Source organism: Gavia stellata, chromosome 8 (genome assembly GCF_030936135.1).
Source record: "Gavia stellata isolate bGavSte3 chromosome 8, bGavSte3.hap2, whole genome shotgun sequence".
Taxonomy (NCBI): domain Eukaryota; kingdom Metazoa; phylum Chordata; class Aves; order Gaviiformes; family Gaviidae; genus Gavia; species Gavia stellata.
Window position 1 is genome coordinate 42,741,046 of NC_082601.1, and position 26,773 is coordinate 42,767,818.

Genomic DNA, 26,773 nt, shown 5'->3' on the forward strand with positions numbered 1-26,773 from the left:
ATTCCTGTTTCAGGAAGAATTTCCTAGCAATCTGATGATTTTTTTCTTTTTTTGTTAATGTAGTCAAACTCTGCCACTTGGACATGAAAACATGACGTTAACATGCTCTCTAAATGATCGAATTAATAATTGCTTGTTGTCTTAACCAATGAATTAGATGCAGAAGCTTTTTAAACACTGTAACTGCAGCATATTGGAAGTCATTCTTGATGTAGCTTTCTTTTCTTTAGCGACTGTTGCGGATTGAGCAAGTATTAGGTGAAAGTGGAGTGGCCTAAAAGTGGATGCAAATACAACATAGTTTTAAGGGTGTTTAACCAATCTAGCAGTCATGGTACAAGGATTTGACAGTCATTTACCTTACCATTTTGAAAAATATTTAGGTCGTTGCAATGAGAATTGCTGTTGTGCTATAATACATAAAAAGCACCATATATTTATATAGCTCTGGCACATATAATCAAATTATTACAAGAATTACAAGGAGGTGTTTGACATAGAAGAGCATTATTACTCCTGTGAAAGAATGTTTCCAAAAGAGCAGAAATCTAAGCTTTATTGAAAAAAAAAAAACCAAACAACCACTGAAGTCACGTTGATTACTGAGATAGGAAGAAAGGAGATATTTAATAAAACAATTTACTCATTTCAATGATGTTTTTCTATTCCTTGCAGCTGTCTAGTGATGTTGCTGTAAAAAAGATATTAGCTGGGGAAAGAGTTGATGCTAAAGGGAAACCTCCATCCTCTAAATCTCGAGATAAAGAAAGCAGAGAATCCAAAACAGAAGAACAAAAAAGCCATAGAGATAAAGAGGTAGGCAACTGCAACTTTTGTGGGCTACAGGAGCTACCGCTCTTTATTGTGGTTTTTTTTTTTTTTTTTTAAGCTTGCATTTTTGTCTGTGGAAAGTAACTGTGATAGAGTTGCCATGGATTGGAATTAATTTTTAGTTTTAACTTTCTTTTTAGGGTAGAGGAGGCACTGAAATTAAAGACAGAAGCTCAAGCAGAGACAGAAAACCCAAAGGAGATTTGAAAGAGAGTGAAGAAAGAGAAAAGGAAAGTGATAAACAGAAGGATAATGAAGACAGGCTCAAAAACCCTGAAAGAGACACCTTTAAGGAAGGAGAAAAACAAGAAAGGGAAAGAAACAAAAGCAGAACAACCAAGCAAGGAAGAGAAACAGAAAAAAACAAGGGAAAAGGAGACATAGAACAAGAAGATGATCTCGAGCGTGATAAAGGACATGAGAGAGAGAAAAAAAATGAAGGTGGAAGAGAAAAGGACAGACTGAAAGGAAGAGAGAAAGATAAGGCTAGGGACAGAGAACGAGAGAAGGACAGAGATAGAGGAAAAGATCGGGAAAGGGATAGACAAAGGGACAGAGAAAAAGATGGGGAGCATTTAAGAGAACATGGAAAGGATAAAACAGAGAAAAAGGTAATTGAAAGCTTATTTCAGAGAAGAATAACTTTTGGCATGCTGTGGTAGGGACTGAATGTTTGTTATAATGACCTTGCATGTTTGTATTCTCTGCTCATTTAACAATCAAGTACTTTCTTCAACAGCAGTTACTCTCATGAAGTGAAAGTGTCGGTGTGGATTTGATCTGGTAAGAGTGTGACTGAGGCCCTGTGTGTAACTTCATGTCTCTGTCATGATATATCTTGACTTGAGCCATCAGACTCATCTGACTGTGCTTCCTGAATAAGCAGGTTTTTTTCTGAACTCTGCATGTCTGAATTCTCCTGATCACATTACATTATCTTTGGCAGAGAGGGAGGGTGGCAGCAACTGTGTACTGATGCGTCTTCCCAGTAATGCATGCTGTTGTTGCAGCCATGGCCAGCTTTTGGGGAAGACGGGGCTGAAGAGAGTTCCTTTGGGCTATAACTAGTCATTAATATCTCTCTTGAGCTTACTCCTGAGCAGGACACACAGGATGGAACTGTACATCTGTATTTTTTTTTTTTCCCCCTGGCTTTCTTGCTTCCAGCTTGATTTTTTTTTTTTTTTTTTTCCTTGAAAGAGCTGTTGGGAAGCCCATCTAGATTCTTGCTCTATTTGCAGCGGACTCTGCATATCACGTTGCATCTTTGAGAAGGAACACATCCACTGTTTCCTCATACTTCAGATCTTCTCAGTGTAAAGTTCTAAACTGCCTTAAAAGCCATCTCTTCATTGCCTTTCATTTTGTTGTTCATTTTATCTTCTCTCTTCCTCTTCTAAATATTTCCTATGCTCCTTTTCTGTTCTGTTGCGTGCTGGTTCATGGTAGAAATTCAGGATTAATGGGCATCAAAGGTGCTTCTGTTAGGGAGTAGTTTAATTTTGTTAGACGTGAGAAAGCACTTCTGTCAGTACCTGTCTGCTGGCCTTAGGGATCCTTATATTCCTGGTATTATTCAGAAAGAACAATGTTTAACTGTCGATTTTGCTCAGTTAGTCTCCTACGCGGGGAAGGCGAGGTAAAGAGGGCAGGTAGGTGGATAAGAATACTGTTGTAATGTGCTCAGTTCTACTCTATGCTCATTTCCCCTTTCATGTTATTCAGGTAAGTAGCTCACTCCTCAGCACACTGAATCTAAAGCAATTAATTTCTTTTCAGTCTGCAGAATCTGAGGAATCCACTCCTAGAAAAATGCAGAGGCCCACTAAAGACAGCAAGTGCCAGCCAGATAATGAGGTTAGTAGTAAAGGAGATCTGGGAAGGTGAATATTGAAAGTGTTGCACTTTAGAATGATTTGGGAGTCTGCGTGAAAGGAATGTAGGATTGAAAGGTAGGTAGATGACAAGTTTTAGGGCTGTAAAATAGATGCTTGTCTGTTTTTATTTTTTTAAATTTTTTTAAAAATTTCTCTGAGCTTGGACAAAAAAATTCTACTCAGTTTACTTCATTTTCCAGAGTTTATTTCTGTGTGTTGATATGATGGGTACTTCAGAAAAATATTTATTTATTCGAAGTTTTCTGTTCATTCCTCTGAATCTTTCCTGGAAAGCTGTTAGGCTTGGGGGGTTTTTTTGGTACTTTAATAGAAGTTACTGTTTTGGAAAGAAAATTAGTCCAGTGTTGTGTCTTGTCCTGTATTTTGCAGCTGGATGATGGTAGGGCAGAATAACAACTCACTGATGGCCTCTGAACAGTAGCTGTTGCTTGTGATATCATTGTGTCTGCATCTGCTGCTTCTTGATGACCTGAGGCAATTCGGGGAATTATGGAGCAATATGGCTAAATGTTTAAAGAGTGAGACTTCGATAAATTAAGCTAAAGGAGCTCAGGCTAGGAAAAAATAGGCAGGATCCCAAGTCTAGTAGGAGTCTCTGTTGAGAGTATGGGCCACTGACATCATCGTGTCTTCTACATGAGATGACAAATTTATAGCTATTCTTTGACTGAAATCCAACTAAACTTTTTAAATTATTGGCACTTGGAGGGAGAGCTTATAAAATAGTTTTTAGCCTGAAGCAAATGTTCATGGCCAAGTTAAACTTCCTGCAAATTGGGTCTCTAATGGAAATTCTGAGCCTCATCCCAAACTATCGTAGTGCTCTTGGGCACCACAATAATACACTGGGGCAGTAAAGTTTCATTTCCCGTCTTAAGTGCTTTTGGGAGTGATTCCAAGGCATGTGGGTTTATTACCTTAAATCTAGATGACATGCTTTACCTCTACTTGCTTGCGTAACAGTAGACGCTGCTTAGTTTTCAGGTGATGAAAACACACGCTTTAGACCAGTGCATGACAAATGGTCATCTTCTTAAGACTGTGGAAGAGAGGAATGAAATGAAAATGTTCCCAATGAATTTTTAGAGCTTGAAAGCTAAGATAGCCTCACAAAGTGATTTAGAGGAAATTGCAGCATGAAATGAATTCTAATGGACTGGGGTTGATCATCCTGTCCTCGCCGTAGTTTCACAGCACGGTAATGCCTTTATTTCCAGGGATTTACCCTGATTTAAACTACTGTAACTCCATTTAAGTCACGTGGCAGTAGAACAAGTGCATTAAAAAGAAGGGAAACAGTTTATTATGTCTTTATGCACATGAAGAGTATTGCATCATAGTTTGTAGTCTCTGCTGCGTAATTAATAAATCTTCAGTATCTGTCTTTGGCTTTTTGTGAGTATAATACAAGTGAAACAATTTGAAGCAGCCCCTCTCAAGCAATGGCTGATATGCCAGTACCTAACATGTCACCCTCTCTTTTCTGCCCTGAGGCTTAACCTCTTCTTCTTTTCTGGTTTGTTCCTGTCCTACTCACTTACCCACTTACTCTGGCTCCTAGTCCTGCTCTCTTTACCCTCCCGCCCCTAGCCACAGCTTCTCTTTCTTTCCAAGCCTAGTCTTACGTGTCTTCACGCTGTTATGAGCTATTTGTCTTCCACTTGATTTTTGTCTTGCTTCTTCTGTATTTGAATTAGGCCCTTTCTTCAGACGTGCTGCTTGGCAGCATACGAACATGGAAACAGTGGGGGGAAAAGCAGTAGGGAAATGGGAACTTTTGTTTCCTTTGAGATGTCTGTGGAATTTCAGGCTGAACGGCTTCTATGCTGCATTTACTTTAGTGAACAAATAAATTTATGTATTTTTTTCATATTCTACAAGTACAGCAAAGCTATCACTGAAAGCTTAGTTCCCAGCTTTGCTCCTGTGAGATTAGGAGTCTAAATAAGATTCTATCTGTATTCATGCAAGTCTTAATTTTTTTTTGCTGCTAATTATCAGAGGCCAGCTTTAAGAAGCTACACAGGTTGACTTTTTTTTTAAAAAAAAATGTATTTTTCTGGTACTAAAGAAACTCTCTATATTACTGAGCATGTAATAGTCATCACATGAGTATCTATAATTTTCTGGAACTAAAAGAAAGCAAGCATAAGTAGGAATTAAGAAGAGACATTTGGCTGACACATGGCAATTGGAAGACGACTACTCGCTGCTTCAAGGCTAGCTGTTGCATACCACACTGTTTGTGGTCAGAGCGAATTGAGTTGTATTCTGTTAGCTCTCAGTCCATCTCAGGTAAAAGTCGTGTTTAAAATGGATGCTTCATAGCATGACTGACCTTCTAAATAATAAAGATAACTTTGTCTTTTGACAAAAGGTGATTGAGGTCGTAGAGCTTCTGAGCGTATGGTGCTGTTTATATCAAAGTGGCTGCAGAACAGGTATGTCATTTACCCCTAAGGCCAAACACGTTGGAGAAGTCTCTCCTATTTTACAGATGGCTGCCGAAACTCTTGGCTAAAGCTTTTTGTAATATCCTGTCACTTTTGGCCACTTCTATAATGACTTTTATTTTTGCCCTCCAAACTGTATTGCTCTGGAACTGGTCACTTGAATCAGCCTCTAAGTCATATCTAATGAACCTCTATTTCTTTTGGAACTCCTCTTGACTATATAATGAAACAACTACTGAATGAAAAAAAGACATAACTGCCCTTGAAGCAGCGGAGAGAATCGTTCCATGGAAATCTGCTGGACATGGCTCAAATATTTTTGTTTCAGTGCTGTGAATGACCCTCTCTTTTTGGTGTCAGTTATTCATAACTGGCTCATGTAATAGAAATCCATCATTAAAACTTACATTTTAAAAAGTGGGATTTTTCTAATAGTTCTGTTTGCATTTGAAAAGTTTCAATTAGCAGAAGCTAGCAGCAACAGAACACCACCTTGCAAGCCTTCATTTGAGGAAAAGATAATTGATCCATATCTTCCTAATAAGTTTGATCACCGCAGCAAAGTGACCTTAGCAAATAGAGATCTTTCCTTGTGGATGTTGCACACTAATAAATTATGCCTGTTAATAATGACAGCCATTTTAGGAATAAATACTGGGAATAAAGACAGTTTGAGGGAAAGAGCAAAGAAAGCCTTTGAGGGATACATAGCTTGCAGTAAAAGCATTAGAAATGAGCTGTGTCTATTTGCTGAAGAATGGTCTGTTGCACAAAATTAAAAAGTGTATTTGTATAGATAGTTTTATTTATATAAAACATCTATATTTATATACATACTATTTACATTACACCTGCAATATACCTTCTGGCACTGTGGATCTAATTAGAAGTCATCCAAAACATTGTGGAGGGATGACTGAGTTAGATTCCTATTCACAGACTTGATTCTTGTTTATTATTAGTGAACTATCGGTGGATCTGATGAATTAGAGGGGGAAAATCCCAGTGGCCTATTTATGTAATGAGTTGTCCCCCGCCCTTCCTTGGGTGGGAGTGTTTTTTCCTTTGACTGATGATACAGAATTAATTACGAGAGCAGTATAAAAGTCACTGATAGAAACGGTTCATGACATCCTTTCATGAGTATAGAGGTTGGTTGTTGCATGGAAAGGGAGAGGAATTAGCAGTTTGGCAGGACGTCTTTTCAAAGCATATTCCTCCTCTTGACCTGCTGAAACGTTAGAAATCATTGTTTTCTTATGTCCTACAGTAAAAGTCAACCTATTTAAAGGTTAATAATGGGGACAAAGCTGCAAATTGGATGGTTTACAGCAGGCTGCTGTATCCTCTCCAAATAGAAACGTAATTACTCAAAACTGGGAAGTGTGCATACATCCATCTAGGATTCCACTTTAATATGTTTTTTCCAGGATGGTGTGAGCTGAAGTGTAAGATTTCTTTTTAATGGCTCCAGTGACTGCTTTTCAAAGTCTTGGAGCCTAGGAATTTGTAACAAGAATAATGACCTATTTTATCTCCCTTTGGAAAGACTCAAATCATAAATATTGTGGGATTTATGTTTTTGTGTGCTACCATAGTGATTAAATTTTAGCTTTTACTTTGCACCTGTTGCCAGTGTGCACATGTGGCTCTACAAAAATCTTAAGTGGTGTTTGTAAAGTCACTACCTGACATAAATAAATGACTGAATCCACTCCTCCAGAAGCCTCAGCACCTATTCTCAACTCCTTCCCCACCTGTGCTAATAATTACATCACCCCAAGAGCTGCTGAAGTTTGAGTGTACCAGATGTGGCCTGCGGGCCCATAGAGCCAGACTCTGATGGTATGTAAGCTTTACTTTTGCTGCTTGCATAGTGTTCTGATTGTGAAAGACGGTAGTAATTAAGATGAACTAAGATTAAGATTAACCACTTCAATATTAGCTATGCATTTTGGACTTCAGTCTATTTTTCTTTATAATATGCCAGCATTTTCTAAAGAGTGAAACAAAAGCATTGGTAGCTCTTGTTGTGGGTCAAATAATAATTGTAATAATCCAGTGAAGATAATGCAAGTGAAAACTAGTTTATGTCAAAGCAGGACCGTGTACTGTCCATTTGGCTAGATTTTTGTGAAGCAGAGGATGTAGGGCTTTCTTTTGGGTCATCAAATACCTGAAATTCTGAGCGTGCACATTTATATTACAATCACGGAGGTGAAGAAGATGTAGTTTCTAAAGGACCTAAACTAAGTGTTGAGGCTGACTCTTGCGTAGACTGCTCGCTTTCCTATAACGCACCTCCAAACAGTTCAACTTCTCGGTTTATCACAGTTGCATACTGTGATTATCTCTTGTTAATAAGCATTTCCCCTTTGTTTGTTAAGAACTTCTGTTGAGCTCGTGGTGCGTTATAGCATATAAAAAAGTAACGTTTGCCTTCAAAGCAAACTTACTGCCATGTTCCTGACATGTCAACTTCATTCCCCTCCTTCACATAGCTGTCTCTCCAGAGCCAGTGGGTACCTTGTTGTAAGCTTGTAGAGGTGGGATGTTTCTCTTGCATGGTCACCTAAAGTAGTTTGAGTAAAAAATACTTACTAGTGTCCTATATTTTTAAACGTCTTGTAGTGTTATTTTCCATTGCGACATGTATGGTCCATTGTCGTATATGCAAGATATTATGGAAAATGAATGTTCTACATTGTGTAACTTGACAATTTTCTCTTACAGGTTATTGGAACATATAATATTAACATTTGCATAGAAATGGAAGAATTTATAATTCTCATTTATGTTATCAATATGGACACTATCAGCAGGGCTGGCAATAAATCTTGGATGCAAACTGCATGGACTGTTAATTCACACAAACTACAAAAAAGCAGATAAGGAGAAAATCCTGTGAGGTGCTACACATATTTCAGGATTTTTAATAAGATGCAGAGATGTATTATAGGGATAGAAAGCATAGAAACATAAAATGGCATTCTATAAATCCCCTGTCATGTTCAGAGGTGGTTGCTTCCTCTTTAGCAATGAATGTTGCTAATGAAATCAGGGAATTAGGTAAAAGGACAGGAAAGATATTAGGAGCATGAATAGCTTGTTGGAAGCTACTGGTTTATTAGTATGTACAGTCCTGTAAGAAGCAGGAGGGCCTGTGTGCGCACGTAGCAGGCTGGATCCTATCGCTGGTTCCATCCTCCAGTCTACACGTAAGCAGAAGTCTGCCCCTTCTGCTAGCCAAGATTGGTGTAAGGGGATGGACTGCCTCCTTCCCACGCTGATCCCATACCTGGCAGTTTTCTTGGGCTGGCAGGAGTCCTCCTTTGCACCTTGCACCTTCTCTGGAGGCATTTGGGCCCCAGCTGTGCTTCAGGTAGTAGTAAATCTGTAGTAGACCCTACCTATAGTAGTGGCAGCTTTCATGGACCTGCCTTTGCAGAAAGTATTGTCAATCAGGTGTTCTTGACTTCAGGCAGTGCACACTATATCCAGAGAAAACAAAGTAATTCTTGTGTGTGCTTATCTGCTTTCATTTCCTGGCCCCTCTGAATCACTTTTGGACTAAGGTCAGAGTCCTCAGAAGTGTCCTGAATTTTTCTCCAGTTCGATCTTTTCCACTTTTGAACTCTTATCCTCCTTCCTGTACCAGTTGCACTTTCAGATCATCCATTGCTTCTTTGCTGGACTTTCTGCAGGACCCATGTCTTAGTTTGTCCAGGGTCTTTGTCCAGGAAAGTTGCCATTTGAGTAAAGAACTATGCAAGTCTAGTGGCACAGTTTTTTAGTCTTTGCTTCTATTTTGGAATGAAATTTAAAAGATTTCCCAGAAGGTTAAAGAGGAACTGTGCATACGATGTAGCTGAAACATATAGGTGATTATAAACATCTCATTCCTTTTGGTAGCTCACCGGTAGCTAGCATTGTGTCCCAAGACCAGCAGTGGCATCGTAGATGTTTTCTAGGTTTCACAAGATTGCTCTGCCTTGGATACTCTTAGTTCACATTTGGAAGTTGTCTTTACAGTAATGAAATCTAATCATATAGGTTCATTTAAAAGGAAAGAGCTAGCATGTATCCAGGAAAAATATGTGCAGTCTATTTTCAACTTGACGTATTCTTAATCTTGTATGTGTGGGTCAGTTTTGTAAGTGAGTATTTTTTATGTGTAATACATATAGATAAGAAAGCAACACATAAGTAAATTTTATATATAAATACATTTTTTTATATACAATTATATAAATCTGTGGCGGTTTTTTTGTTTTGTTTTGTTTTTTAAGAGTGAAAGTCCTGCAGGAATATCAAGGCAGCCTTCAACAAAAGGATCAAGGCAACGTGCCAGACCCGGAGGAGAAGGTAACTAGAGGGAGGATATTATTTCTATTAAATATGCTGGAGGGTTATTGAATAGGAACAGCATAAATACTTAAATATACGCGTTTATTATTTTCAGTGCTTGTTTTATACTCCCTGTCTGCATTTATGAATCCAATAGGCAATTTTTCTGCATGGATTTGATACATAGAAAGTGGTACTCAGGGCAGTTTGCTCGCATTCCTCGTGCACAATTGCAGATATAAATTCAGCATGCTCTTGGTATTTATTGTGTTCTCTCTGAATGAGCTTTTTTAGTTGGTCTACAACTATTTCTATTAGTTTCACAAGAACTGTTTCTTTGCTTCATAATCTAGCAAGTTCAGAAAAATAGGCCTTCCAAAACTTTGGGAGGCTTTTTTTTTTTTTCTGTCACTGAGGATTAGTGGACAGTATGTCTGAGTTGATAAAATTATTCCACATTACCTTTACATAAAGTCACATGTAAAGGTTTGTTAAATGTTTACAGCAGAGCAGTATTTTTGTTTTAGTAAGACTTAAGATATGTTGTTTAAGGTTGTTTTAGTAAGATGAAAGACATTTGTGAGGCAAGATGTGCTTTCCTTTAGGGATAAATCATACAGCCATGAACCCTGAATTTGTGACTTCATCAACTTACTAATATTTAGGAAGAGTGCTCTTCCTAAATTTGGCTAGGGAATCCAAACTTCATTTATTTTCTGAATTTTTCAATCGTTTCTCAAGAATCTGAAGTCTTAGTGTTTGGTCTTTAGAAATTTTGGGTTTATAAATGAAAAGATCATATTTGTCAAAAAAGTCCAACCAACAAAACAAAAAAAAACCAAACAAAAAAGGTACGTTCCCTGAGATTAACTGAGTACTGGCCAGTGCAAAAAGGCATTTCCCGTGGTATTTGTTTGATAAGCAGTATGTTAAACCATCCACATCTGTGTAAACTTTCTGGGGCTTCTTCAGTGAAAAGATGCTTGGGTGAATTCAAGACTAGCCAAACCTTTCCGAGTGATTTCCGTAGTTTGAGACATTTTCAATACTGCAAGTGTAAGCTGGAGAACAGATGAAGATAAGGTGTTAAGCAGAACCTCTGGCATTTGATGATTAGAGAAGATTCCTCTGAGTAGTGAAACAGTGGCACTTGTTTGTAGATCTTTGACTTTCTCCAATGTCTGTCATTACAGCTGTGGTCAACTGTATGCACCTGGCCTGGTGTCAGGCTAGGACCTTGTGATTGGAGTTGGAACAGGGAAGGTGATCTGGGTATCATCAGTACTGGATCCTGTCCCACGTCATCTTCCACAGTAGCTCAGCCAGGTGTAAAGAACCGAGCCCTGTGGCTTCCGCTGTGAGTGCTGGGGAAGGAAGGCCAGGTATTTATTTGTTATCGAGGAATTATCAGCAGGAAATGAGAAGCTGTAAAAGGCCCATCTCTTTGTGCCGGCCAGGAGTCGCCCCTGGTAGCATTGTGGTCACCACCCTTGATGGGTGTGCAGTGCCAGGACTCCAGACTGAATCCCGGCTGCGCTGGTCTTGACAGCAGACAAGGAGGTAGCTCTGTGGTCATCTCGTCTTTGCTTCGGAGCCAAGTCTGTCAAGACTGTCACTTGTGATAACAGCTCTGTGGTATCCGTGCTTGCCCATCAGGGAGTGGATTGATATAAACTGTATTGATTACAGGCCATTTTTACCAGCCTTTGGATGATAACCTCTTCTCAGTCTTTGTTGACTGGAGCTATTTAACAAATGGTACCATCATCAATAAACATTCCTCCTCATCTGCCTTGCACCTGCATTAGTCGTTTCTCTTTGTCTCTTTAGACAAGATTTAAGTGAAGATTTTAGTCCTGAGAGAGTTTTAACTGAGTATAATAGGCAGTTGTGCCAGCCTTTACAAAACAGTAAATAATTTTATTTAAGGTGCTTCATTGCAATTGGTTATGTCACCAGCTTTTGTATGTAAGTGTATTAAATACTGTATTTGCATACTAAATGGAAACTAGATTCTCTTCAAAATATCCCAAGTACTTAATACTTTCACATCAGGAATAAAGGAGCCTAAACTTAGTACTGCTAGCCCTTTGTGTAAGAAAGCAGAGAGGAAGAGCCTAGAGAAACACAGTAGGTAAGGAATAAAACCGACTGCTAACCGGAGCTTGTATAACAACAGTGTATCTGCAATTTCTGTCTATATTTAAGTGCCCTTTTCCCTCCTACTCCTATTTCGGTGGCCTGATTATTTACTCTGATTCGAGTTTTCTTTCAATGGTTTTGTGCCCTGGGAGCTGATATTTTATTTCTAATGAAGAAGTCACTGTACATAAATCAGTTTAGCATCTCAGTTCAGAAGATACAGTAACACCTGTGAATTGATACCTGTTAAATAGCTAATTCTGGCTAAAGGCATGCTGTTTAGAGTAATGAAGCATGAAGGTCTTCATACACTTAATCTGCCAATGTCACTATTTTTAATCTATGTGCAGAGATTATGTGTTGCTGTGTCTTCACAAGCATCCACGTTTTCTTTGGGTTTGTGTTTTAGTAGGTTTCCATGTGTCTGAGGCTAAATACTGACCTTATATCAGACCTTGGGTAGTGTTTTCATATCAACCAATAGCCATGTTTTCAAAAGGACTTGAGGAAAAAATTAAAAGGATGTTTAGGCACCTTAAATACTTTGAGAAAGATCTGGCACTTTGGATATGAATGGCTGTTGACTTAGGAGCTTAATTCAAGTTGGTGCTCGAAAATTGAAAATTTTATGTCACATCTCATGTACTTAAGTGCTGTGACATTTTAATAATTTTGTAGATGAAAAATACCGTCTGGATTCCATTAAATGTAGTCTTATTTTACTACTTGGTGATCCTTAGCTGATCCTATAACTTTTTTATTTCCCAAGATTTGAATATTTGTTTTATAGCCTGAACTGGCACTAAACTACAGTGACCAGACATGCCCCTTTTTATAGGATCATCCCTTCTTTAAAATTAGGATCCATTTTTTCTGATAAATGAAATACAGTTAACGACTTATCCCGTGTTTTGGCTTTAAGGTTAATATTTTAAAATACACCTCTTTTCATGATGCAGCAGGCCAGCGCACTCAAATTTCAGTTTACCTAAGTGATAAATACTTTGGGGCATTGGCCCTGTTTTTGTTCTAACGCAGCAGAGCTGCAATAGGTGAGTAAGGCTCAGAGGTGCTCCGGTAAGTCATCCAGAGGGTAGTAAAAACCTTCTGGAGCTACGCTGATGCTTGTTGCACACTGGTCTCTGTAGTTACTGGTGATGATGATCAGAGCTTTCTATATTTTCTAGTATTAACTGGAGATAAATAAACGCACAACAGGAGAACACACAAGGGCTAGTGTCATGACCAAACTTGTAGTAAATAAAACTGAAGTGGTGGATGGAGGACTAGTTAAGCAAAACCAGGTATATTTGCTACCCTAGTAATTAAAAGAAGTTATACCAACATTTGCTCACTTCTATTACGAACAAATTCCTAATGGTATTGGAGCAAATCTTTTGTGGTTTTTTTTTTGGGTTTTTTTTCATATTTGATGTTCCATTTATTACTACTCAGGCAATGACTGCTTTTATAGTTGCAACGTGCCTTGCAGCAAAACTTCTGTCATGCAATAGAGACCATTTTTGCTAATTTAAAAGTTGATTGAAAAATTGAATGTAATTTTTTTTTTTTTTTAAACTAGCAGTTGCTCTTAGTTGAGATCTGAACAGGTTTCCTTTCAGACACTGAGTTAGTTTCTAAATGGAAATGATGGAGTAAAGTGCTTCACTTTCTGCTGTTGGTTTGCCTTTTCTGCTGAGCTCCAGACCTTACGGGTAACTTGTAGCACTGCTGTATGGGTTGGTGATGAAAGTTTAAATGCTTGTTTCAATTTTTTTAAATGACAACTCATCCTGGCCTTAGTTAGCACGTGTAAATGAAAGCACTGGTTGACCTTTCTCTGCTGCTTGTTAATCTCCTCCTAAACTAGTAGAACTAACCCAGTGTTTCTACTGCAGTGGACTATGTATCTTTGTGTATGCTTCCCGTGGCATGGATGGAGGAGTAGATCCTCTGTTAAGGATCTGTACGTCCTGAAAGCTCCAGCTTTATGCTGCATGCAGTAATTTCATTGCTGTTTTTGGAAGTGTTGGATGTTTCAACCCAAGCATTAGGCAGGGCTTTATCTAGTAAATCTTTGCCTGTGCACTCAAAACTGTTTGCTGATTTGTTCTGGAGGTGGAAACGTTGCCTGAGGTGTCCTGGCTGTAGATAGGGGCTCTGTGAATCTGTTCTTTACCTTTGCATTACGGTTACCTGTTTGCAGATGAGGAGATTTGGAAGTGCTGTGTTCAGTTCCTGGGCAACGCTTTGGGTACCTCTGTTTTAAACAATGTGTGCTCTTTCTGAATCTGTGATTTTGCCTATTTCTGAATTTGTTCTGCTTCTGCTGCATTTTGAGGAGTGCGAGAACTGAACATATTACTCCAAGTGAAGGGGTGTGGGTGTGTGGGTATATATATTTTTAATGATAAGACTAAAGCTAAATGTTCTACCCACTCTGTACTTGACAAACTGTATAAATAGTTTAACTTTTCTTGACCACGCGTGTTCAATGCACAGGTATATTTTCAGGAGTGATGTACAAAAGGTGCTGAATTGTTTCTCCTTTGTGTCCCTCCACCCTGAATGTCTCTTCTCCCTGGGCAGATAATTTAGAAATCAGATGTATTTCTTCCACTGCGTGTCACTTTGCTTTTGTCAACGTTGTCCTATTGTAACTGGGGGAATTAATGTAAGAAAATTGGTAGATGAAATGGTCTTTCATTTTTTTGCAAAATTAAAACTGTTTTAGGTAGCATCAAAAGTGAACAGCATTTGTGGGCTAGGCTCTTCTGTGGCATTACCAGCAAGTTGTGGAGTTCAGCTATCAGAAGTCAGCTTTTCTTTCTTGAAATTTCTTAATGGCTTTAGTATGGAATGCGTTTAAAGCTAAAGCCTTTGAAACAAACCAAAGTGCATTATGCATTCCAAGTAGTATACAAACAGTGTTGTGTATTTTAGCAATTACTTAGACTTTATTAGGTAAATATTGTATTGTTTCACCAGCTATCAGGCTAATAAATAGTATCTGTAAATCGTTTCTGAATTGAAGAAGTTGCATTAGTTTGCAGTAATGTAAGGAGTTCAATCAGCGGTCACGTAAAAAGACTTTGTGAACTTTGAATGTTATTTATTTACATTCAAGATGGTTTATTAAACTAGGATAGCCCTTAAAGAAATAGTAAGTGTAACAGGTATTTAGCCTGGCTTTTTATTTTAAATTTTTATTGTATCTTTGGTTTCATTTGACTATAAAACCGTTTTGTTGTAGGAACCGTGGAAACGAAGAGCATGGCAGATAGGATTTCAGAGGACAATGTTGCTAAACTGCAAGAGAAAGCTGAACCAGGACTTGCAGTAAAACAGAAAGGTAGGGAGAATAAAATCTTGACTGCCTTGGAAAGTCTGACTTGAGTGCTTCAGGGTCAAACTTGAATCCTTGCAGCTAAATGATTTAAGGAGGGTGATTTACACTTAATCCAACTGCTGCCTTGTGTTTTAATCACATCTTGTGATTAATGTCCTGGTTTGAGAAGCGTACATTCCCTGATCAAATAGTTGCTTTATATTCTCTCCTTTCTTGCTCTTACGCACGTTTTCAGAGGCCAGAGCTTACGGTGTCCCAAGGAAAATGCAGGGCTGCTGCGCCTGAATCCCTTGGTGACTTGTTCTATGTAAGAACTGAATCATTGCACGTTGCCTTTTTGTACAAGTATTTGGGAGTCTCACTTAGTGTTTGCATTTTACAGGATTTTAGAGGAAAATTCCATCTCTGCATTCTTATTTCTCCGTATTTTTTTTTCCAAGTCATATATAGCTCCCAAGACGTACGTTGTTAATGAGGTATTTGTATCCAGCTACAGTATGCATGGAGCCATAGAAGCAAAATGTAGGAGGAAGAACTGAGATTTAAGCAAAAAGCTGCATTTTTGTTTTCTCCAGACCCAGATGCTTGACCTAGTTGGGAGAGTTGATACCATGTATGTGGGAGGTCAAAGGCTGTTTCCCAGTCCACCTGTGGCCTTCAGGGCCTCATAGCTGTGTCAGTCTAATGAAATGTAGAGGGTTGGCCAAGACATTTGTGTGACCTTACACAACTGGGAGATCTTCCACACTAATTCCTTTTAATCTTTTGGAGCTGTTTTGTCTATTGGAATGTATCTGTTATGGAATATAGGTTTATATTCTTCTATTTCTAATTCGAGTGTATGTAAGAGGAGTGCCCCCAGGTTCATTATTGATTTGGACTGGATTCTCAGGTGGTATAAGAACCCATATTGTATTGACTGATCTTTATTTTCAGCTTTATTCAATAAGATAGTGTAACGTATTAGTGCATTAGTGAACCTTAATTTTTTTTTAAGTTCTTATAGAGATGAAATTGTCATTCATACATGTAATTGCTTTCACAGTTGGGATGTAAAATCAATTACGACAGTCGATAAGAACAGTCATTGCAGATAGCTAAGGTGGATGCATATTTGGGAGTAATCATGAGTCAGTGATGACCTGTCCCTTCTTGCTGTTTTCTTGCATATTTAACTGCAAATGAAAGTTATGAAAGTTTGCAAAGGAAGGATCATTTATAGGATTTTAAAAACATTGTTTACTGGCTGAAGTAAGTTTATTTTCCTGGATCTTTTGGAGTTTTATTTCTGCATTCTGCTTCAGTCTTATGTTCTGTTTCTGAGCATTGAGGCTCTGAACCTTTCCATTGTGGTGGTTGGGTTTTTTTCTTTGTAAATGAGGATTTGCCAGCATATCAGTTATTCTCCCTTGGTGTCCTCCATTAGGGATCCTCACTGGCTAGTTCATGGCAGCCTCTTAAATAAGAAGTGTATGTTTAAATCTTTCTGGCAAAAAGGTGTTTTGGCCTGCCTCAGCTGTTTGCTTATGCACCCCTGAAGTTACTTAGGGTCCACTTTCTTTAGACATGTGCACATAAATGCACCCACTGTGGCAAGAGTGGAGGAACAGTTGCACTTCATGGTCACTTCATAAAGTGTAGGCCTGCATGAGGCTTTTTCAGAAGCTGCTGCTGACTTAAGATTTTTCTGAACCTCGTTAAAATCTAAAATGAGCTTTTTCTGGGGTTTCACCGGTGCAGTTGATTTTCTCACGGTTCTGGTAATTATGTTGAAGTACACTTCTCTGGGAGGGGTAATGCCAGGCTCCTTTCTAAAGCTTAGCTCAAAGTAACCGTAAGATGTTGTCACTCATTCAGTTGAGCCATCGCAGCCACCTGCCACCCATCCGCAGAGAACTGGCATTATACGTCAAATATGAACGTCCTTTCTACCAGCGTGGCAGAGGGGCTGGGAGGGCAGTGACTTAAACCGGGTTGCCCTGATCCAGTTCTTCAGGCAGTGTGTGAATGCATGTGCTAACAGGAGGGAATGGGAAGTGTGAAGGCAGGGGTACTTATTTGGTGGCAATGTCAGTTTATATTAGTGAGAGGGTTTAGGAAACTCTACTTAGTTTGCCAGTGTCCTTTGAAGCGTCCTAGAAATCACAGTCTTTGCAAGATTCTTAAGCGCTGTCTTGTTTGCTTATGTAACTGGTCCATGATAGAGTTTGGTTGGTTAATTGTGCATTAGATTTATACTCCAGCTAACTCCAATGGAATTAAATGGAAACTGGGTGTTGAGACTGCTTGAAAATCACAGTTGCTGCCCAAAATCTACTTTTGGAGTAGGTTAGTCGGAGAAGAGCTGAAGATAGTTCTTCCACAAGGTTTTCAAGGGTTTAGGGGGGACTTGGGACTACTTAAAAAGAAGTATTACATTCTGTGAACTGCTTCTGAATTTCCTCTGGACCTTTAATTTTTATATTTGTGGACTGCATAAACTTACTTTGAGGGGTGAGCAGTGCTTCAGTAGTTCTAAGTAGGTTGGCATGGCTTTGCCTCTCAGATCTGTTGTACCATTTACACGTCTCATTTAACTTGCAGGAGTTTCTACTTAGATATTCTATCAAGACAAACATTTTGATCCTCCAATGTCTTTTGATTTCTAAAAAATGTTTCATTTCTGATGAGTGTGTTCTGCTTAGTGACCAGAACATCGATGTCTTTAGCAGAGACGTGTGAGTTTGCTGGAAACTGCTCCCTAATACGTTTGTCCCTGTTCTCCTGGCCCTGGCAGTAGTTCCCAAGTAAGAAGCTCATTGTAGTTCTTGTTCTATGCTTCATGCCTAACGTGGTCAGATTATTTTTATTAAAGAATTTATACAACTTCTGTGAAAAATCAACATATTTGTTATTTCCAGGTGAATTTGCCAGCGACTCAGGAACACATTATAATGACAAAAGATGAGCACTGAACATACCAATGATAGTTAAAAACTTCTAATACAAACCCCAGTGCTTTTTAATAAATAAAGCACTTCTCTAGTTTAGTGATTTTTTTTTTCCTTTTATGCTATCTATTAAAGAATTTTTAAACTCTAACAAAACATAATTTAGTTGTGTTTGAATGCTTTGAGCAGACTTTATCCAAGTAGTTTCTATTTAAAACTATACCAAAAGCCATCTGTGAAAGTGCTTTGTGTTTTGGATTAAAAAATAAAGAAAAAAAGAAGTAATAGTTTATCAGCACTTTATGGATTCTAACCTGAAAATAAGCAGAACCTGTGGGGAACTTTTTGCAATATATTACAGGTAGTTATTGCAACAATCAGAGTAATAAAACGTACGTTTTCCATTTTCTTAATGTAGGTACATGACATTGTTTCCTTTCTCCTATTACTTGTTGCATTTGTGGCTTCTGTTCATATTAAAAGGGAAAGCGATTCACAAAACTCTTTCCTCAAATAACTGGATAATTGGGCCAGCAACAGTCAGTGAATCTGGAAATCTTCTGGAAATCTGGTATGGAGGAGGTCCCTGAAGCATCTCTTAGTTTGCTCTGTGCAGGTGTGACAGCACTGTGCTATGATACTGTCACTGCTCCATCTCCACTGGTGCTGTGGGGCTGGGATGAGACAGGGAAGTGAGATTTTACAGATGCTTGCTTTTAACACAGAGTAAATTAATCTCATTAGCAGCTGCTATGTCAGTGTGAGGCATGTCGGGATGTAGCGAGAGCAAGAAATCAGCTGAGACCTTGACTATGGCTGGTAACTTCTCCAAAAGCTAAATTCCTTTAGCAGTCTGCACTCCTTGCTTGACGGTAGCTGTTTCTTTGAAAACAAAAGTAGTGATTCTTACAGGCGTTGTTTCCTGGGAGCTGGGTGTGCATAGAGGCAAGGGAGGACTCTACATGCTTCCCACAAACCTCCAGAAACCTGCTGTGCCGAAGGTCAGCGATGGCTTTCCAGTATGAGAAGTAAAGCTGGGCTATTAACAGACTGAATGTAACGCATGAAAAATTAAAAATCTTGGACATGCTCATGCATCTCCCCAAGCCTGTCTGCATAAAGGCTGCCAAAGAGCTCTTCGTTCGATCTGACTTACCCGGGGTACCCACAGTCACCGGTGGGCTGTTTCAGCTCCTGTGATTTTGTGTGCAGGCTCTAAGCAGAGCCTTTCTGCAAAATCAAATATTTTACTAAGGAGCAGACCTCTGGTTTTTATTGCTCCATACTTTTGTGATCTCCGTCATGTGGGACAATGCCTTTTGCTGTGTGGAAGGGGAATTCTGAAATCCCTATCGCATCAGTTAGGCGGGGATGATAAAGTAAGTACCCAGGGAAGCGTAGGAAACTCCTGGTACAGCCAGCAATAGAGCGACACAAGACTCGGGCCTGGCTTGGTCTTAACACAGGGACTGCTCCGGCTCGTGTGCTAACGACTGTGGGACTGGTTGATGTGTGGTGGTTGTTCCTGTCCCGGTAAGATGAGGAAAAACTTAACATAGCACTTATGGTTTGTTAAGTGTATTTACATGTAGAATCATAGAATCGTTTAGGTTGGAAAAGACCTTTAAGATCATAGAATCCAACCATAAACCTAACACTGCCAAGTCCACCACTAAACTGTGTTGCTGAGTGCCACGTCTACACGTCTTTTAAATACCTCCGGGGATGGTGACTCAACCACCTCCCTGGGCAGCCTCTTCCAATGCTTGACAACAATCTCGGTGAAGAAATTTTTCCTAATATCCAGCCTAAACCTCCCCTGGCTCAACTTGAGGCCGTTTCCTCTTGTCCTGTCACTTGTCACTTGGGAGAAGAGACCAACACCCACCTCACCACAACCCCCTTTCAGGTAGTTGTAGAGAGCGATAAGGTCTCCCCTGAGCTGCCTTTTCTCCAGACTCAACAACCCCAGTTCCCCCAGCTCCTCCTCATAAAACTTTTTTTCTTGTTATCTTCCTTATGTTCTCCAGCAGACCATATGTAGAATTAATACACTGTATAAACGTAATTTTTTTTGCCTTTAAAATGTAGTATATGTTCTGTTCAGTAGTTTTAAATGAGAAGGTCCTAGCCGTGAAATGGCTGCTCAGAGAATATGCACAAACTCATTAGGAAAGTGGAATGCGATAGACTCTGGGAAAGGTACTTGTATTACTTTGCCTAAGTCTGGGCTGGTAGAAGCCCAACTGCCTCAGCCTTTTTCTTTCAGTGGTGCCATTCTTGGTGATTTCAGAGCAGAGGGACACTGAAGTGGACAATAGCATTAGAGGAGTCCTTTCTGTGTGTGGTATTACATGGAAGAAATACTTACCGACAGATTATTCATCTGAGCAAGCTTTCTAGGTGGAATCCAAGAACATCAAATGCTTTTTACCTACCAAAATTATTTGTAGAAACGCTAACGCAGAAAGTGGTGAATGATGTCAGTAATCCTGCACAGTTAGATTGTCAAGGGAAAGATGTCCTTCATCATGCCGGGTCCTGCAGTTTGGTCGCAACAACCCCAGGCAATGCTACAGGCTGGGGGAAGAGTGGCTGCCCTGCAGAAAAGGACCTGGGGGTGTTGATCGAGAGCCGGCTGAATGTGAGCCAGCAGTGTGCCCAGGTGGCCAAGAAGGCCAATGGCATCCTGGCCTGTATCAGAAACAGTGTGGCCAGCAGCAGCAGGGAGGGGATCGTGCCCCTGTACCCGGTGCTGGTGAGGCCGCACCTCGAATGCTGTGTTCAGTTTTGGGCCCCTCACTCCAAGAAGGACATTGAGGTGCTGGAGCGTGTCCAGAGAAGGGCAACGGAGCTGGTGAGGGGTCTGGAGCACAAGTCTGATGAGGAGCGGCTGAGGGAGCTGGGGTTGTTCAGTCTGGAGAAGAGGAGGCTGAGGGGAGACCTCATCGCTCTCTGCAACTACCTGAAAGGGGGTTGCAGAGAGGTGGGTGTTGGTCTCTTCTCCCAAGTGACAAGCGACAGGACAAGAGGAAATGGCCTCAAGTTGCACCAGGGGAGGTTCAGATTGGATATTAGGAAAAATTTCTTTACTGAGAGAGTGGTGAGACACTGGAATAAGCTGCCCAGGGAGGTGGTGGAGTCACCATCACTGGAGATGTTCAAGGAATGCGTGGACGAGGCACTGTGGGACATGGTTTAGTGGGCATGGTGGGGTTGGGCTGATGGTTGGACTTGATGATCTTACAGGTCTTTTCCAACCTTAGTGATTCTGTGATTCTGTGTTCTCCACCATTACAGAGAATGGTCTAACCTGAGCTTGGCAGGTGTGGGTTCATGCCGTTAACTGCACTGGACTCGTCAGTGTAACTCGGTGGGAAACCTATCAACTGGGAAGGAGCGGTTAAACTGGTTCTGTCCCATTTAAATAGCAAATGGGGGTAAACCCTATGGAGACCATAACTGTGGTGAGATTACTGAAGACACGCTTATCCTCGAATCATAGAATCCTTGATGTGGAAAGGGATGGACAGATGGAGGCCAGCCAGTCCAACCCCCTGCTCAAATCTGGGTCAATTAAGAATACCAGTAGAGGAAAATAAGAAGTTAAGGTAAAGAAAAGGAAGGTTTAAAAAAAACCCAGTATAGAGAATGTAGTTTTTTTAATACGGTTTTTCCTCTTATGATTTTGTATAATGAGCAACTTGAAATATTCTAAATGTTACTATGCAACTGTGGAAGAATTGAGTGAGATGATGTCATTTTCACAGATGCGGGAATTTCACAATATTAAGAAACAAATAAAAAATTAAAGAAAGTTTAAATGTTTTTTCAGTGTCCCTTTTGAATTGTGAATGCTCCGAGATGTATAAAACTGGAAGTTCACAAGATATTTAACTTTTTTATGAGCTTACAGAATTTTATTTCTAATTTAAAAAGTTTGCCATGTGATGTATTTCATGAGCACACATTCAAGTATAGTGCTGATAAGATTCAAAATACTCTTGTAAGAAAAGTTAATTTGCCTTGCCAGCTAAGCCAAAATTGTATATTTGTTTCATTTAATAGAAGAAGAAGCAGAGAACGTGGCTCCTGAAAAGCCTGCCATATCTGAAAATGGTGAAGTACCTAATGATCTTCCACCCCAGCCCATCCAAAGGTTTGTTCGTGTCTTTTACTCTGTTTGAATCAAACTGTGATGTGTCTGGAGGTAATACAGTCCATTTGAAAACAAGGAAACTTGGAGCAGTATGTTTCTGCTAGTGGTACCAAATAATAAATATTATCCCACGTATGGTTCCCTTTATTCACTTTCATTTCCTTCCATGAAGAAAACTTTAACATTGTGAAGTGTTTTGGACTTATTTTCTTAATCCATAAAGTGCTTCAATGTAATGTTATTAAAATATGAGGGACGTGTGGAGAATGAGAAGAACATTGCATTACGTACATGACTTTCATAAGTATGGTGTTACATACTTGCCTTTTAAATCCCAATTTACTTTTTCTTTGCCCAGCGAAGGCTTGTGTAATTGTATCACTCGTGAAAATATTTTTTTTTTCTCATTTACATTGCAGTGTGTACTGTTAATGCTTAATTTGTTGTTAGTGGTAAATAACTGTGCTATATACAGGTTATTTTTTAGTGAGACAAATCAAGAGGTGGTTCTGCACGGAATCATAATTTTTTGTTGTAGGACACATTTTCTAGATTTTCCTAGACTCCTTCTAGGATAGCGAGTATTGCGATAATGGATTGTGTACTGGGGATGTTTTCAGTGTTCTTATACATCAGCTAATTTACTCAGCTCATGTGTGTGGACATGTCTGCTCCTTTGGTGGACATGTGAGGCTTCCTTTTATAGTATAAATGAAAAAGCCTCTTTGTTATTGCAGACGCATTCCCCGTCCTAGTAGTGCAAGACCAGCACCGCCCCGAGTAAAACGTCAAGAAAGCGCAGAGGTCTTACTTCCAGAAAGGTAAGGGATGTGGGAGACGCAGAGCAGGTGTTTCTAGCACTCGTGCCGCAGTATTCTCATATCTTCTGTGCCTTACGTGCTGCTCAACAGCTTTAGGATGGATCACCTGAGTGTTCATTGATTCAGACTGGAAAATTCAAGTCTGCTTTATTTGTTTTATTGTTTCTGCAAATCCAGTGCATTATCTGAAAGTTATGGTTGGTAGTCACGTGCGGAAGTTCAAAAATATGATTTAATTTTTTTGCCTTTGGCAACTCTGAAACAGATAACCCTAGAACGTTAATCTAAACTACCACTAGAAGAGATCTGTAAAACATGCAGCAAATATCCCATGTTCAAAAAAGGCTGCAACAGCCATTTGAAACTACAGACAAAATGGCTTACAGGTGATCTCTGATAAGTGCCAATCACTAAAGCAGTGTGTTTAGAAGGAAAATATACGTCCTTTTGCGAGAGAAGGATGGCTGTATTCAGAGTTGGGCTGTGAATGGAAATGACAATCTGATGTGCTCTTAGTTGGTGCTGCTTTATTTTACGGGAGGGAGGAAGGAAGGAAGGGAGAGAACTGCTGTCTCTTCTAGATAGATCTGAATAGGTTTGGACAGATCTTAATAAGTTTTCATTTTGTTATGTCTCTTTCAGGAGTGGTAGTGGTAAAACAGTCTCAAATGTGATCATAGACCAGCAGGTTTCTGATGATGATGATGACCAGTTTGTGGTGGAGGCAGCACTGCCGCTGCCAGAAATGCCAGAGATGGAAACGGTCTGTTAACTTATTTTAGAACCTTTTTCCACGCTTTGTTTGTAACTTACTTGTTTAAGTAGCTTCTAGCTGAATATTTTTGAATAGTTGTATAATATAGCAATGCCAACTTATTGCAACTAAAGCTCTTTTCCTGCCTGTGTAGGAGCCAGAAGTGGAGCTGCTTGAGGATGAAAAGCATGGTATGTTTGCTTTTACATGTATTTTTATATATATATAGAATAAACCCATGGGTTTAAACCAAATGCTGAACACTTAAAATGCTGAATAAAGCAGCAAAATACCTCCTGAGGGTAGGAACTTGCAACTTTTGCAAGAAAAACAAGAATTACTTATCAAATGCGGTCTTGTTTAGTTGAGCAGCTGGATTTGCAACGGATGTTAAGTACAGATTTTCTATACATCTTCAGTGTCAGCAGGATTTAAAATTCTGCATAAAAGTCATAAATTAATGTTTCTTTGAGCGTCAGGTACAGCTTGTCAGCTTTGAGATATGAGATGGTATTGGCTGTTCAAGGCAAGTTATAGAAAAGCTTTTAGACAAATTGATGGACCGGTTCTTAACAACATTTATGCTTACTCGTGACCTCAGATCTGTGATTCAGAGGCTTCCATTACGGTTACACTGGATGTGATTTAGGCAGATACATGTATCTGCATCCCAAAATTCCTAACAAAGGAGTATACATATATGTCTATCTATATACCTGTCATGTGCAGTTCTTGAATTCTTCCAAAAGAGGGGTGCAAAGGAAAAGCCAGTGTGGTAATACAGCTCAAGGATCTGGTTCTGTACCAAGAGTTGTTCAGTAAATGATACTGATGATACAGTTTGATTTAGAGGACACTGGAGAAAATTCATGTTGCTCTAAGAATTATTTACATTAAAAAAAAAAAGAAGCAGTTGGTTTTGATTTTATTATCTGAATGTTTAAAATAACGGTGCCAACCAGTGCTGAGAAATATACTGATTTTTCAACAGGTGGGCTTGTAAAAAGAATCCTAGAAACAAAGAAAGATTATGAGGCATCACAGAAATCATCAAAGACTACAGAGAGGGTAAGATGGTAATGGGCTTCAAAGAACTGTGAATATTAAATATTGTAATCGTGACCTTTTTCTCTGCCTTAAATGTGTTTTTTCCATTTATGATCAAGCTTTCCTCCTTGATGTGTTATGCTGCTTTTTCTCTCCATTAGTCTGTCAGATATTGTTACCTTCTCTGTGTGGTGCTCTCTCTTTCTCACCATTAATTTTTGTGGTTTGGGGTTGGTTTTTTTGTTTTCAGTATTTCAGTACATTTTTTCAAGGAGACTTCTTTAGCCTATTCATTTGTTTTCCAGAACAAAGTCTGCTGATTTCAGCCTTGCCCTAGATGTAGTAGGGCACACTGTGCATTTGTACAGCTGCACCATTACTGTTTCAATCTTACTTGTCCTCTGGGCATTTGAAGAGCAGTATCCTATTGCCCAGCAATCATTATAATTGTCTAAAAAAAAATAAATGGGAATTCTGGTGCCGTTAACCATATAAAGTATTTTCACATCACTAAATGTTTCCCTAGTAACGTCCTAGCATACCCCAGCATTCTGGTCTGAATCTATGATGTGATTTGATGTGATTTTTTTCCATGATCAGTAGTTGGGAAAAGGGAAAGTGGTTTTTGTTGTTGCTGGGTTTTTTTGTCAGTGGTTTTTTTTTGGTTTTGACAGTTTATAAAGGGTCTAGAAGGGGTCTAGCAGTGATCACAAACCATAAGCAAAACGTTTGAACCCCCCCATTTCAGTGTCTTCCGGTTACAACTGGAGAGCTCTGGCTTTTTCAGCCTTGCAAAGCTCATGTTACAAGAAGCAGCAAGAGGCAGAGCATTTAGATGGACTTTTCTGATCCGTTGGCCTTTTGGAAAGTTTCTAAATCACTAAGCTAGATCGATGTGCTGGTGAGAAGGCACTGAGGAATGCAGTGCAGAGTGCTGTTACAAAAATATAGACAGGTACATAATGTTTTGGAAAGGCGAATGCTTGTCATGAACTCTTAAATCTTCAATTCCAATCACAACTTCTCTTTTTTTTTTTTCTTAATGATAATTCAGAATTGTAGGTTTTTACTACCTATATTCTTCTTCGGGAATGATCTATAGTTTGGCATACTGTTTGAAGATGCCGCAACTCAGACCTCAGGAGTCCAGCTTTTCACAGAGCATCAAGCTCTTTCAAGCAGCTGTCTGAAATAAGTAGTGACTTTTGAAGCCTTGACCACTTGACTGCCTCTTTCGGCTTTATCAACTGTAGTAATTTGGCAATGAGTAATGATATCACGATAGGTTATGAGCAAAGTGTACAGCGGGGAAAAAAAAAACCTGTCCCTGAAGGGCTAAAGCCATGGTAGACAGTAGACTGTTTTAAAAACCTGGTTTTATCTAGAACCTGTATGAGTTCATAATCGCCTCTACAATCTGCAGCAAAAGTGACAGTGTTAACTTTTAGGATTGGAATTTTGGGAGGGTAAATATCAACAATTGTCTCCTCTTAAACAGAGATACTCCTACATGCTTTTGCATCCAGCGGTACTGGGTTATGCTGCCATACAGACCAGCCTTCTCATTGCTGCCCCAGCAAGGTGAGAAAGTCGGGAAGGCAGATCAGACCCTTGGGGAGGAGTATCTTCCTATCTGAAGTTTGGGACTGGCTGAGATCCAGGCCTGCTTGGCTGGAAGAAAATTCCTTTCATGTATTGCAAGGGCTGAGATTATAGAAGGAAACGAGTTCTTAAAATAGGGAAACACCTTTAGTTTTCCTGTGCATAATCTGTTGTGAATAGTTACAGCTTTATCCAGTTTGTTGAATTACATACCGTTTATTATAAATGTGCAGCTTGTAGCGTTTGTGTACTCATCATTGAAACACTGTTGGCTATTTCTGATGGATACGTCTGATGTGAAAATTTACCTGCTTGAGTAAGTTCTGTCTTTATATAACCGTTTGGAGACAAGAAGGGGTGAAAGTGGGTATTGCTCTGTTTATGCAGTAGCTCTAAAGCTCGTTGCTGGAGTGCGCGTTGAGCTGGCACTTGTGAGAACG

The 26,773-nt window shown here is 39.4% G+C and overlaps 1 protein-coding gene across 3 annotated transcripts in view; it reads left to right on the forward strand.

Annotated features, from left to right (window-relative positions):
- TRAF3IP1 (TRAF3 interacting protein 1) overlaps positions 1–26,773 on the forward strand; it is a 44,310-nt gene that overhangs the window by 5,628 nt on the left and 11,909 nt on the right. For all 3 annotated transcript variants that reach the window (XM_059820417.1, XM_059820418.1, XM_059820419.1), the window contains exons 4-13: positions 676–816; positions 972–1,442; positions 2,611–2,688; positions 9,472–9,547; positions 14,925–15,023; positions 22,019–22,109; positions 22,847–22,930; positions 23,573–23,693; positions 23,839–23,875; positions 24,676–24,752. In XM_059820417.1, the coding sequence (XP_059676400.1) occupies positions 676–816; positions 972–1,442; positions 2,611–2,688; positions 9,472–9,547; positions 14,925–15,023; positions 22,019–22,109; positions 22,847–22,930; positions 23,573–23,693; positions 23,839–23,875; positions 24,676–24,752 (1,275 nt within the window). The remainder of the gene's footprint in view (positions 1–675; positions 817–971; positions 1,443–2,610; positions 2,689–9,471; positions 9,548–14,924; positions 15,024–22,018; positions 22,110–22,846; positions 22,931–23,572; positions 23,694–23,838; positions 23,876–24,675; positions 24,753–26,773) is intronic.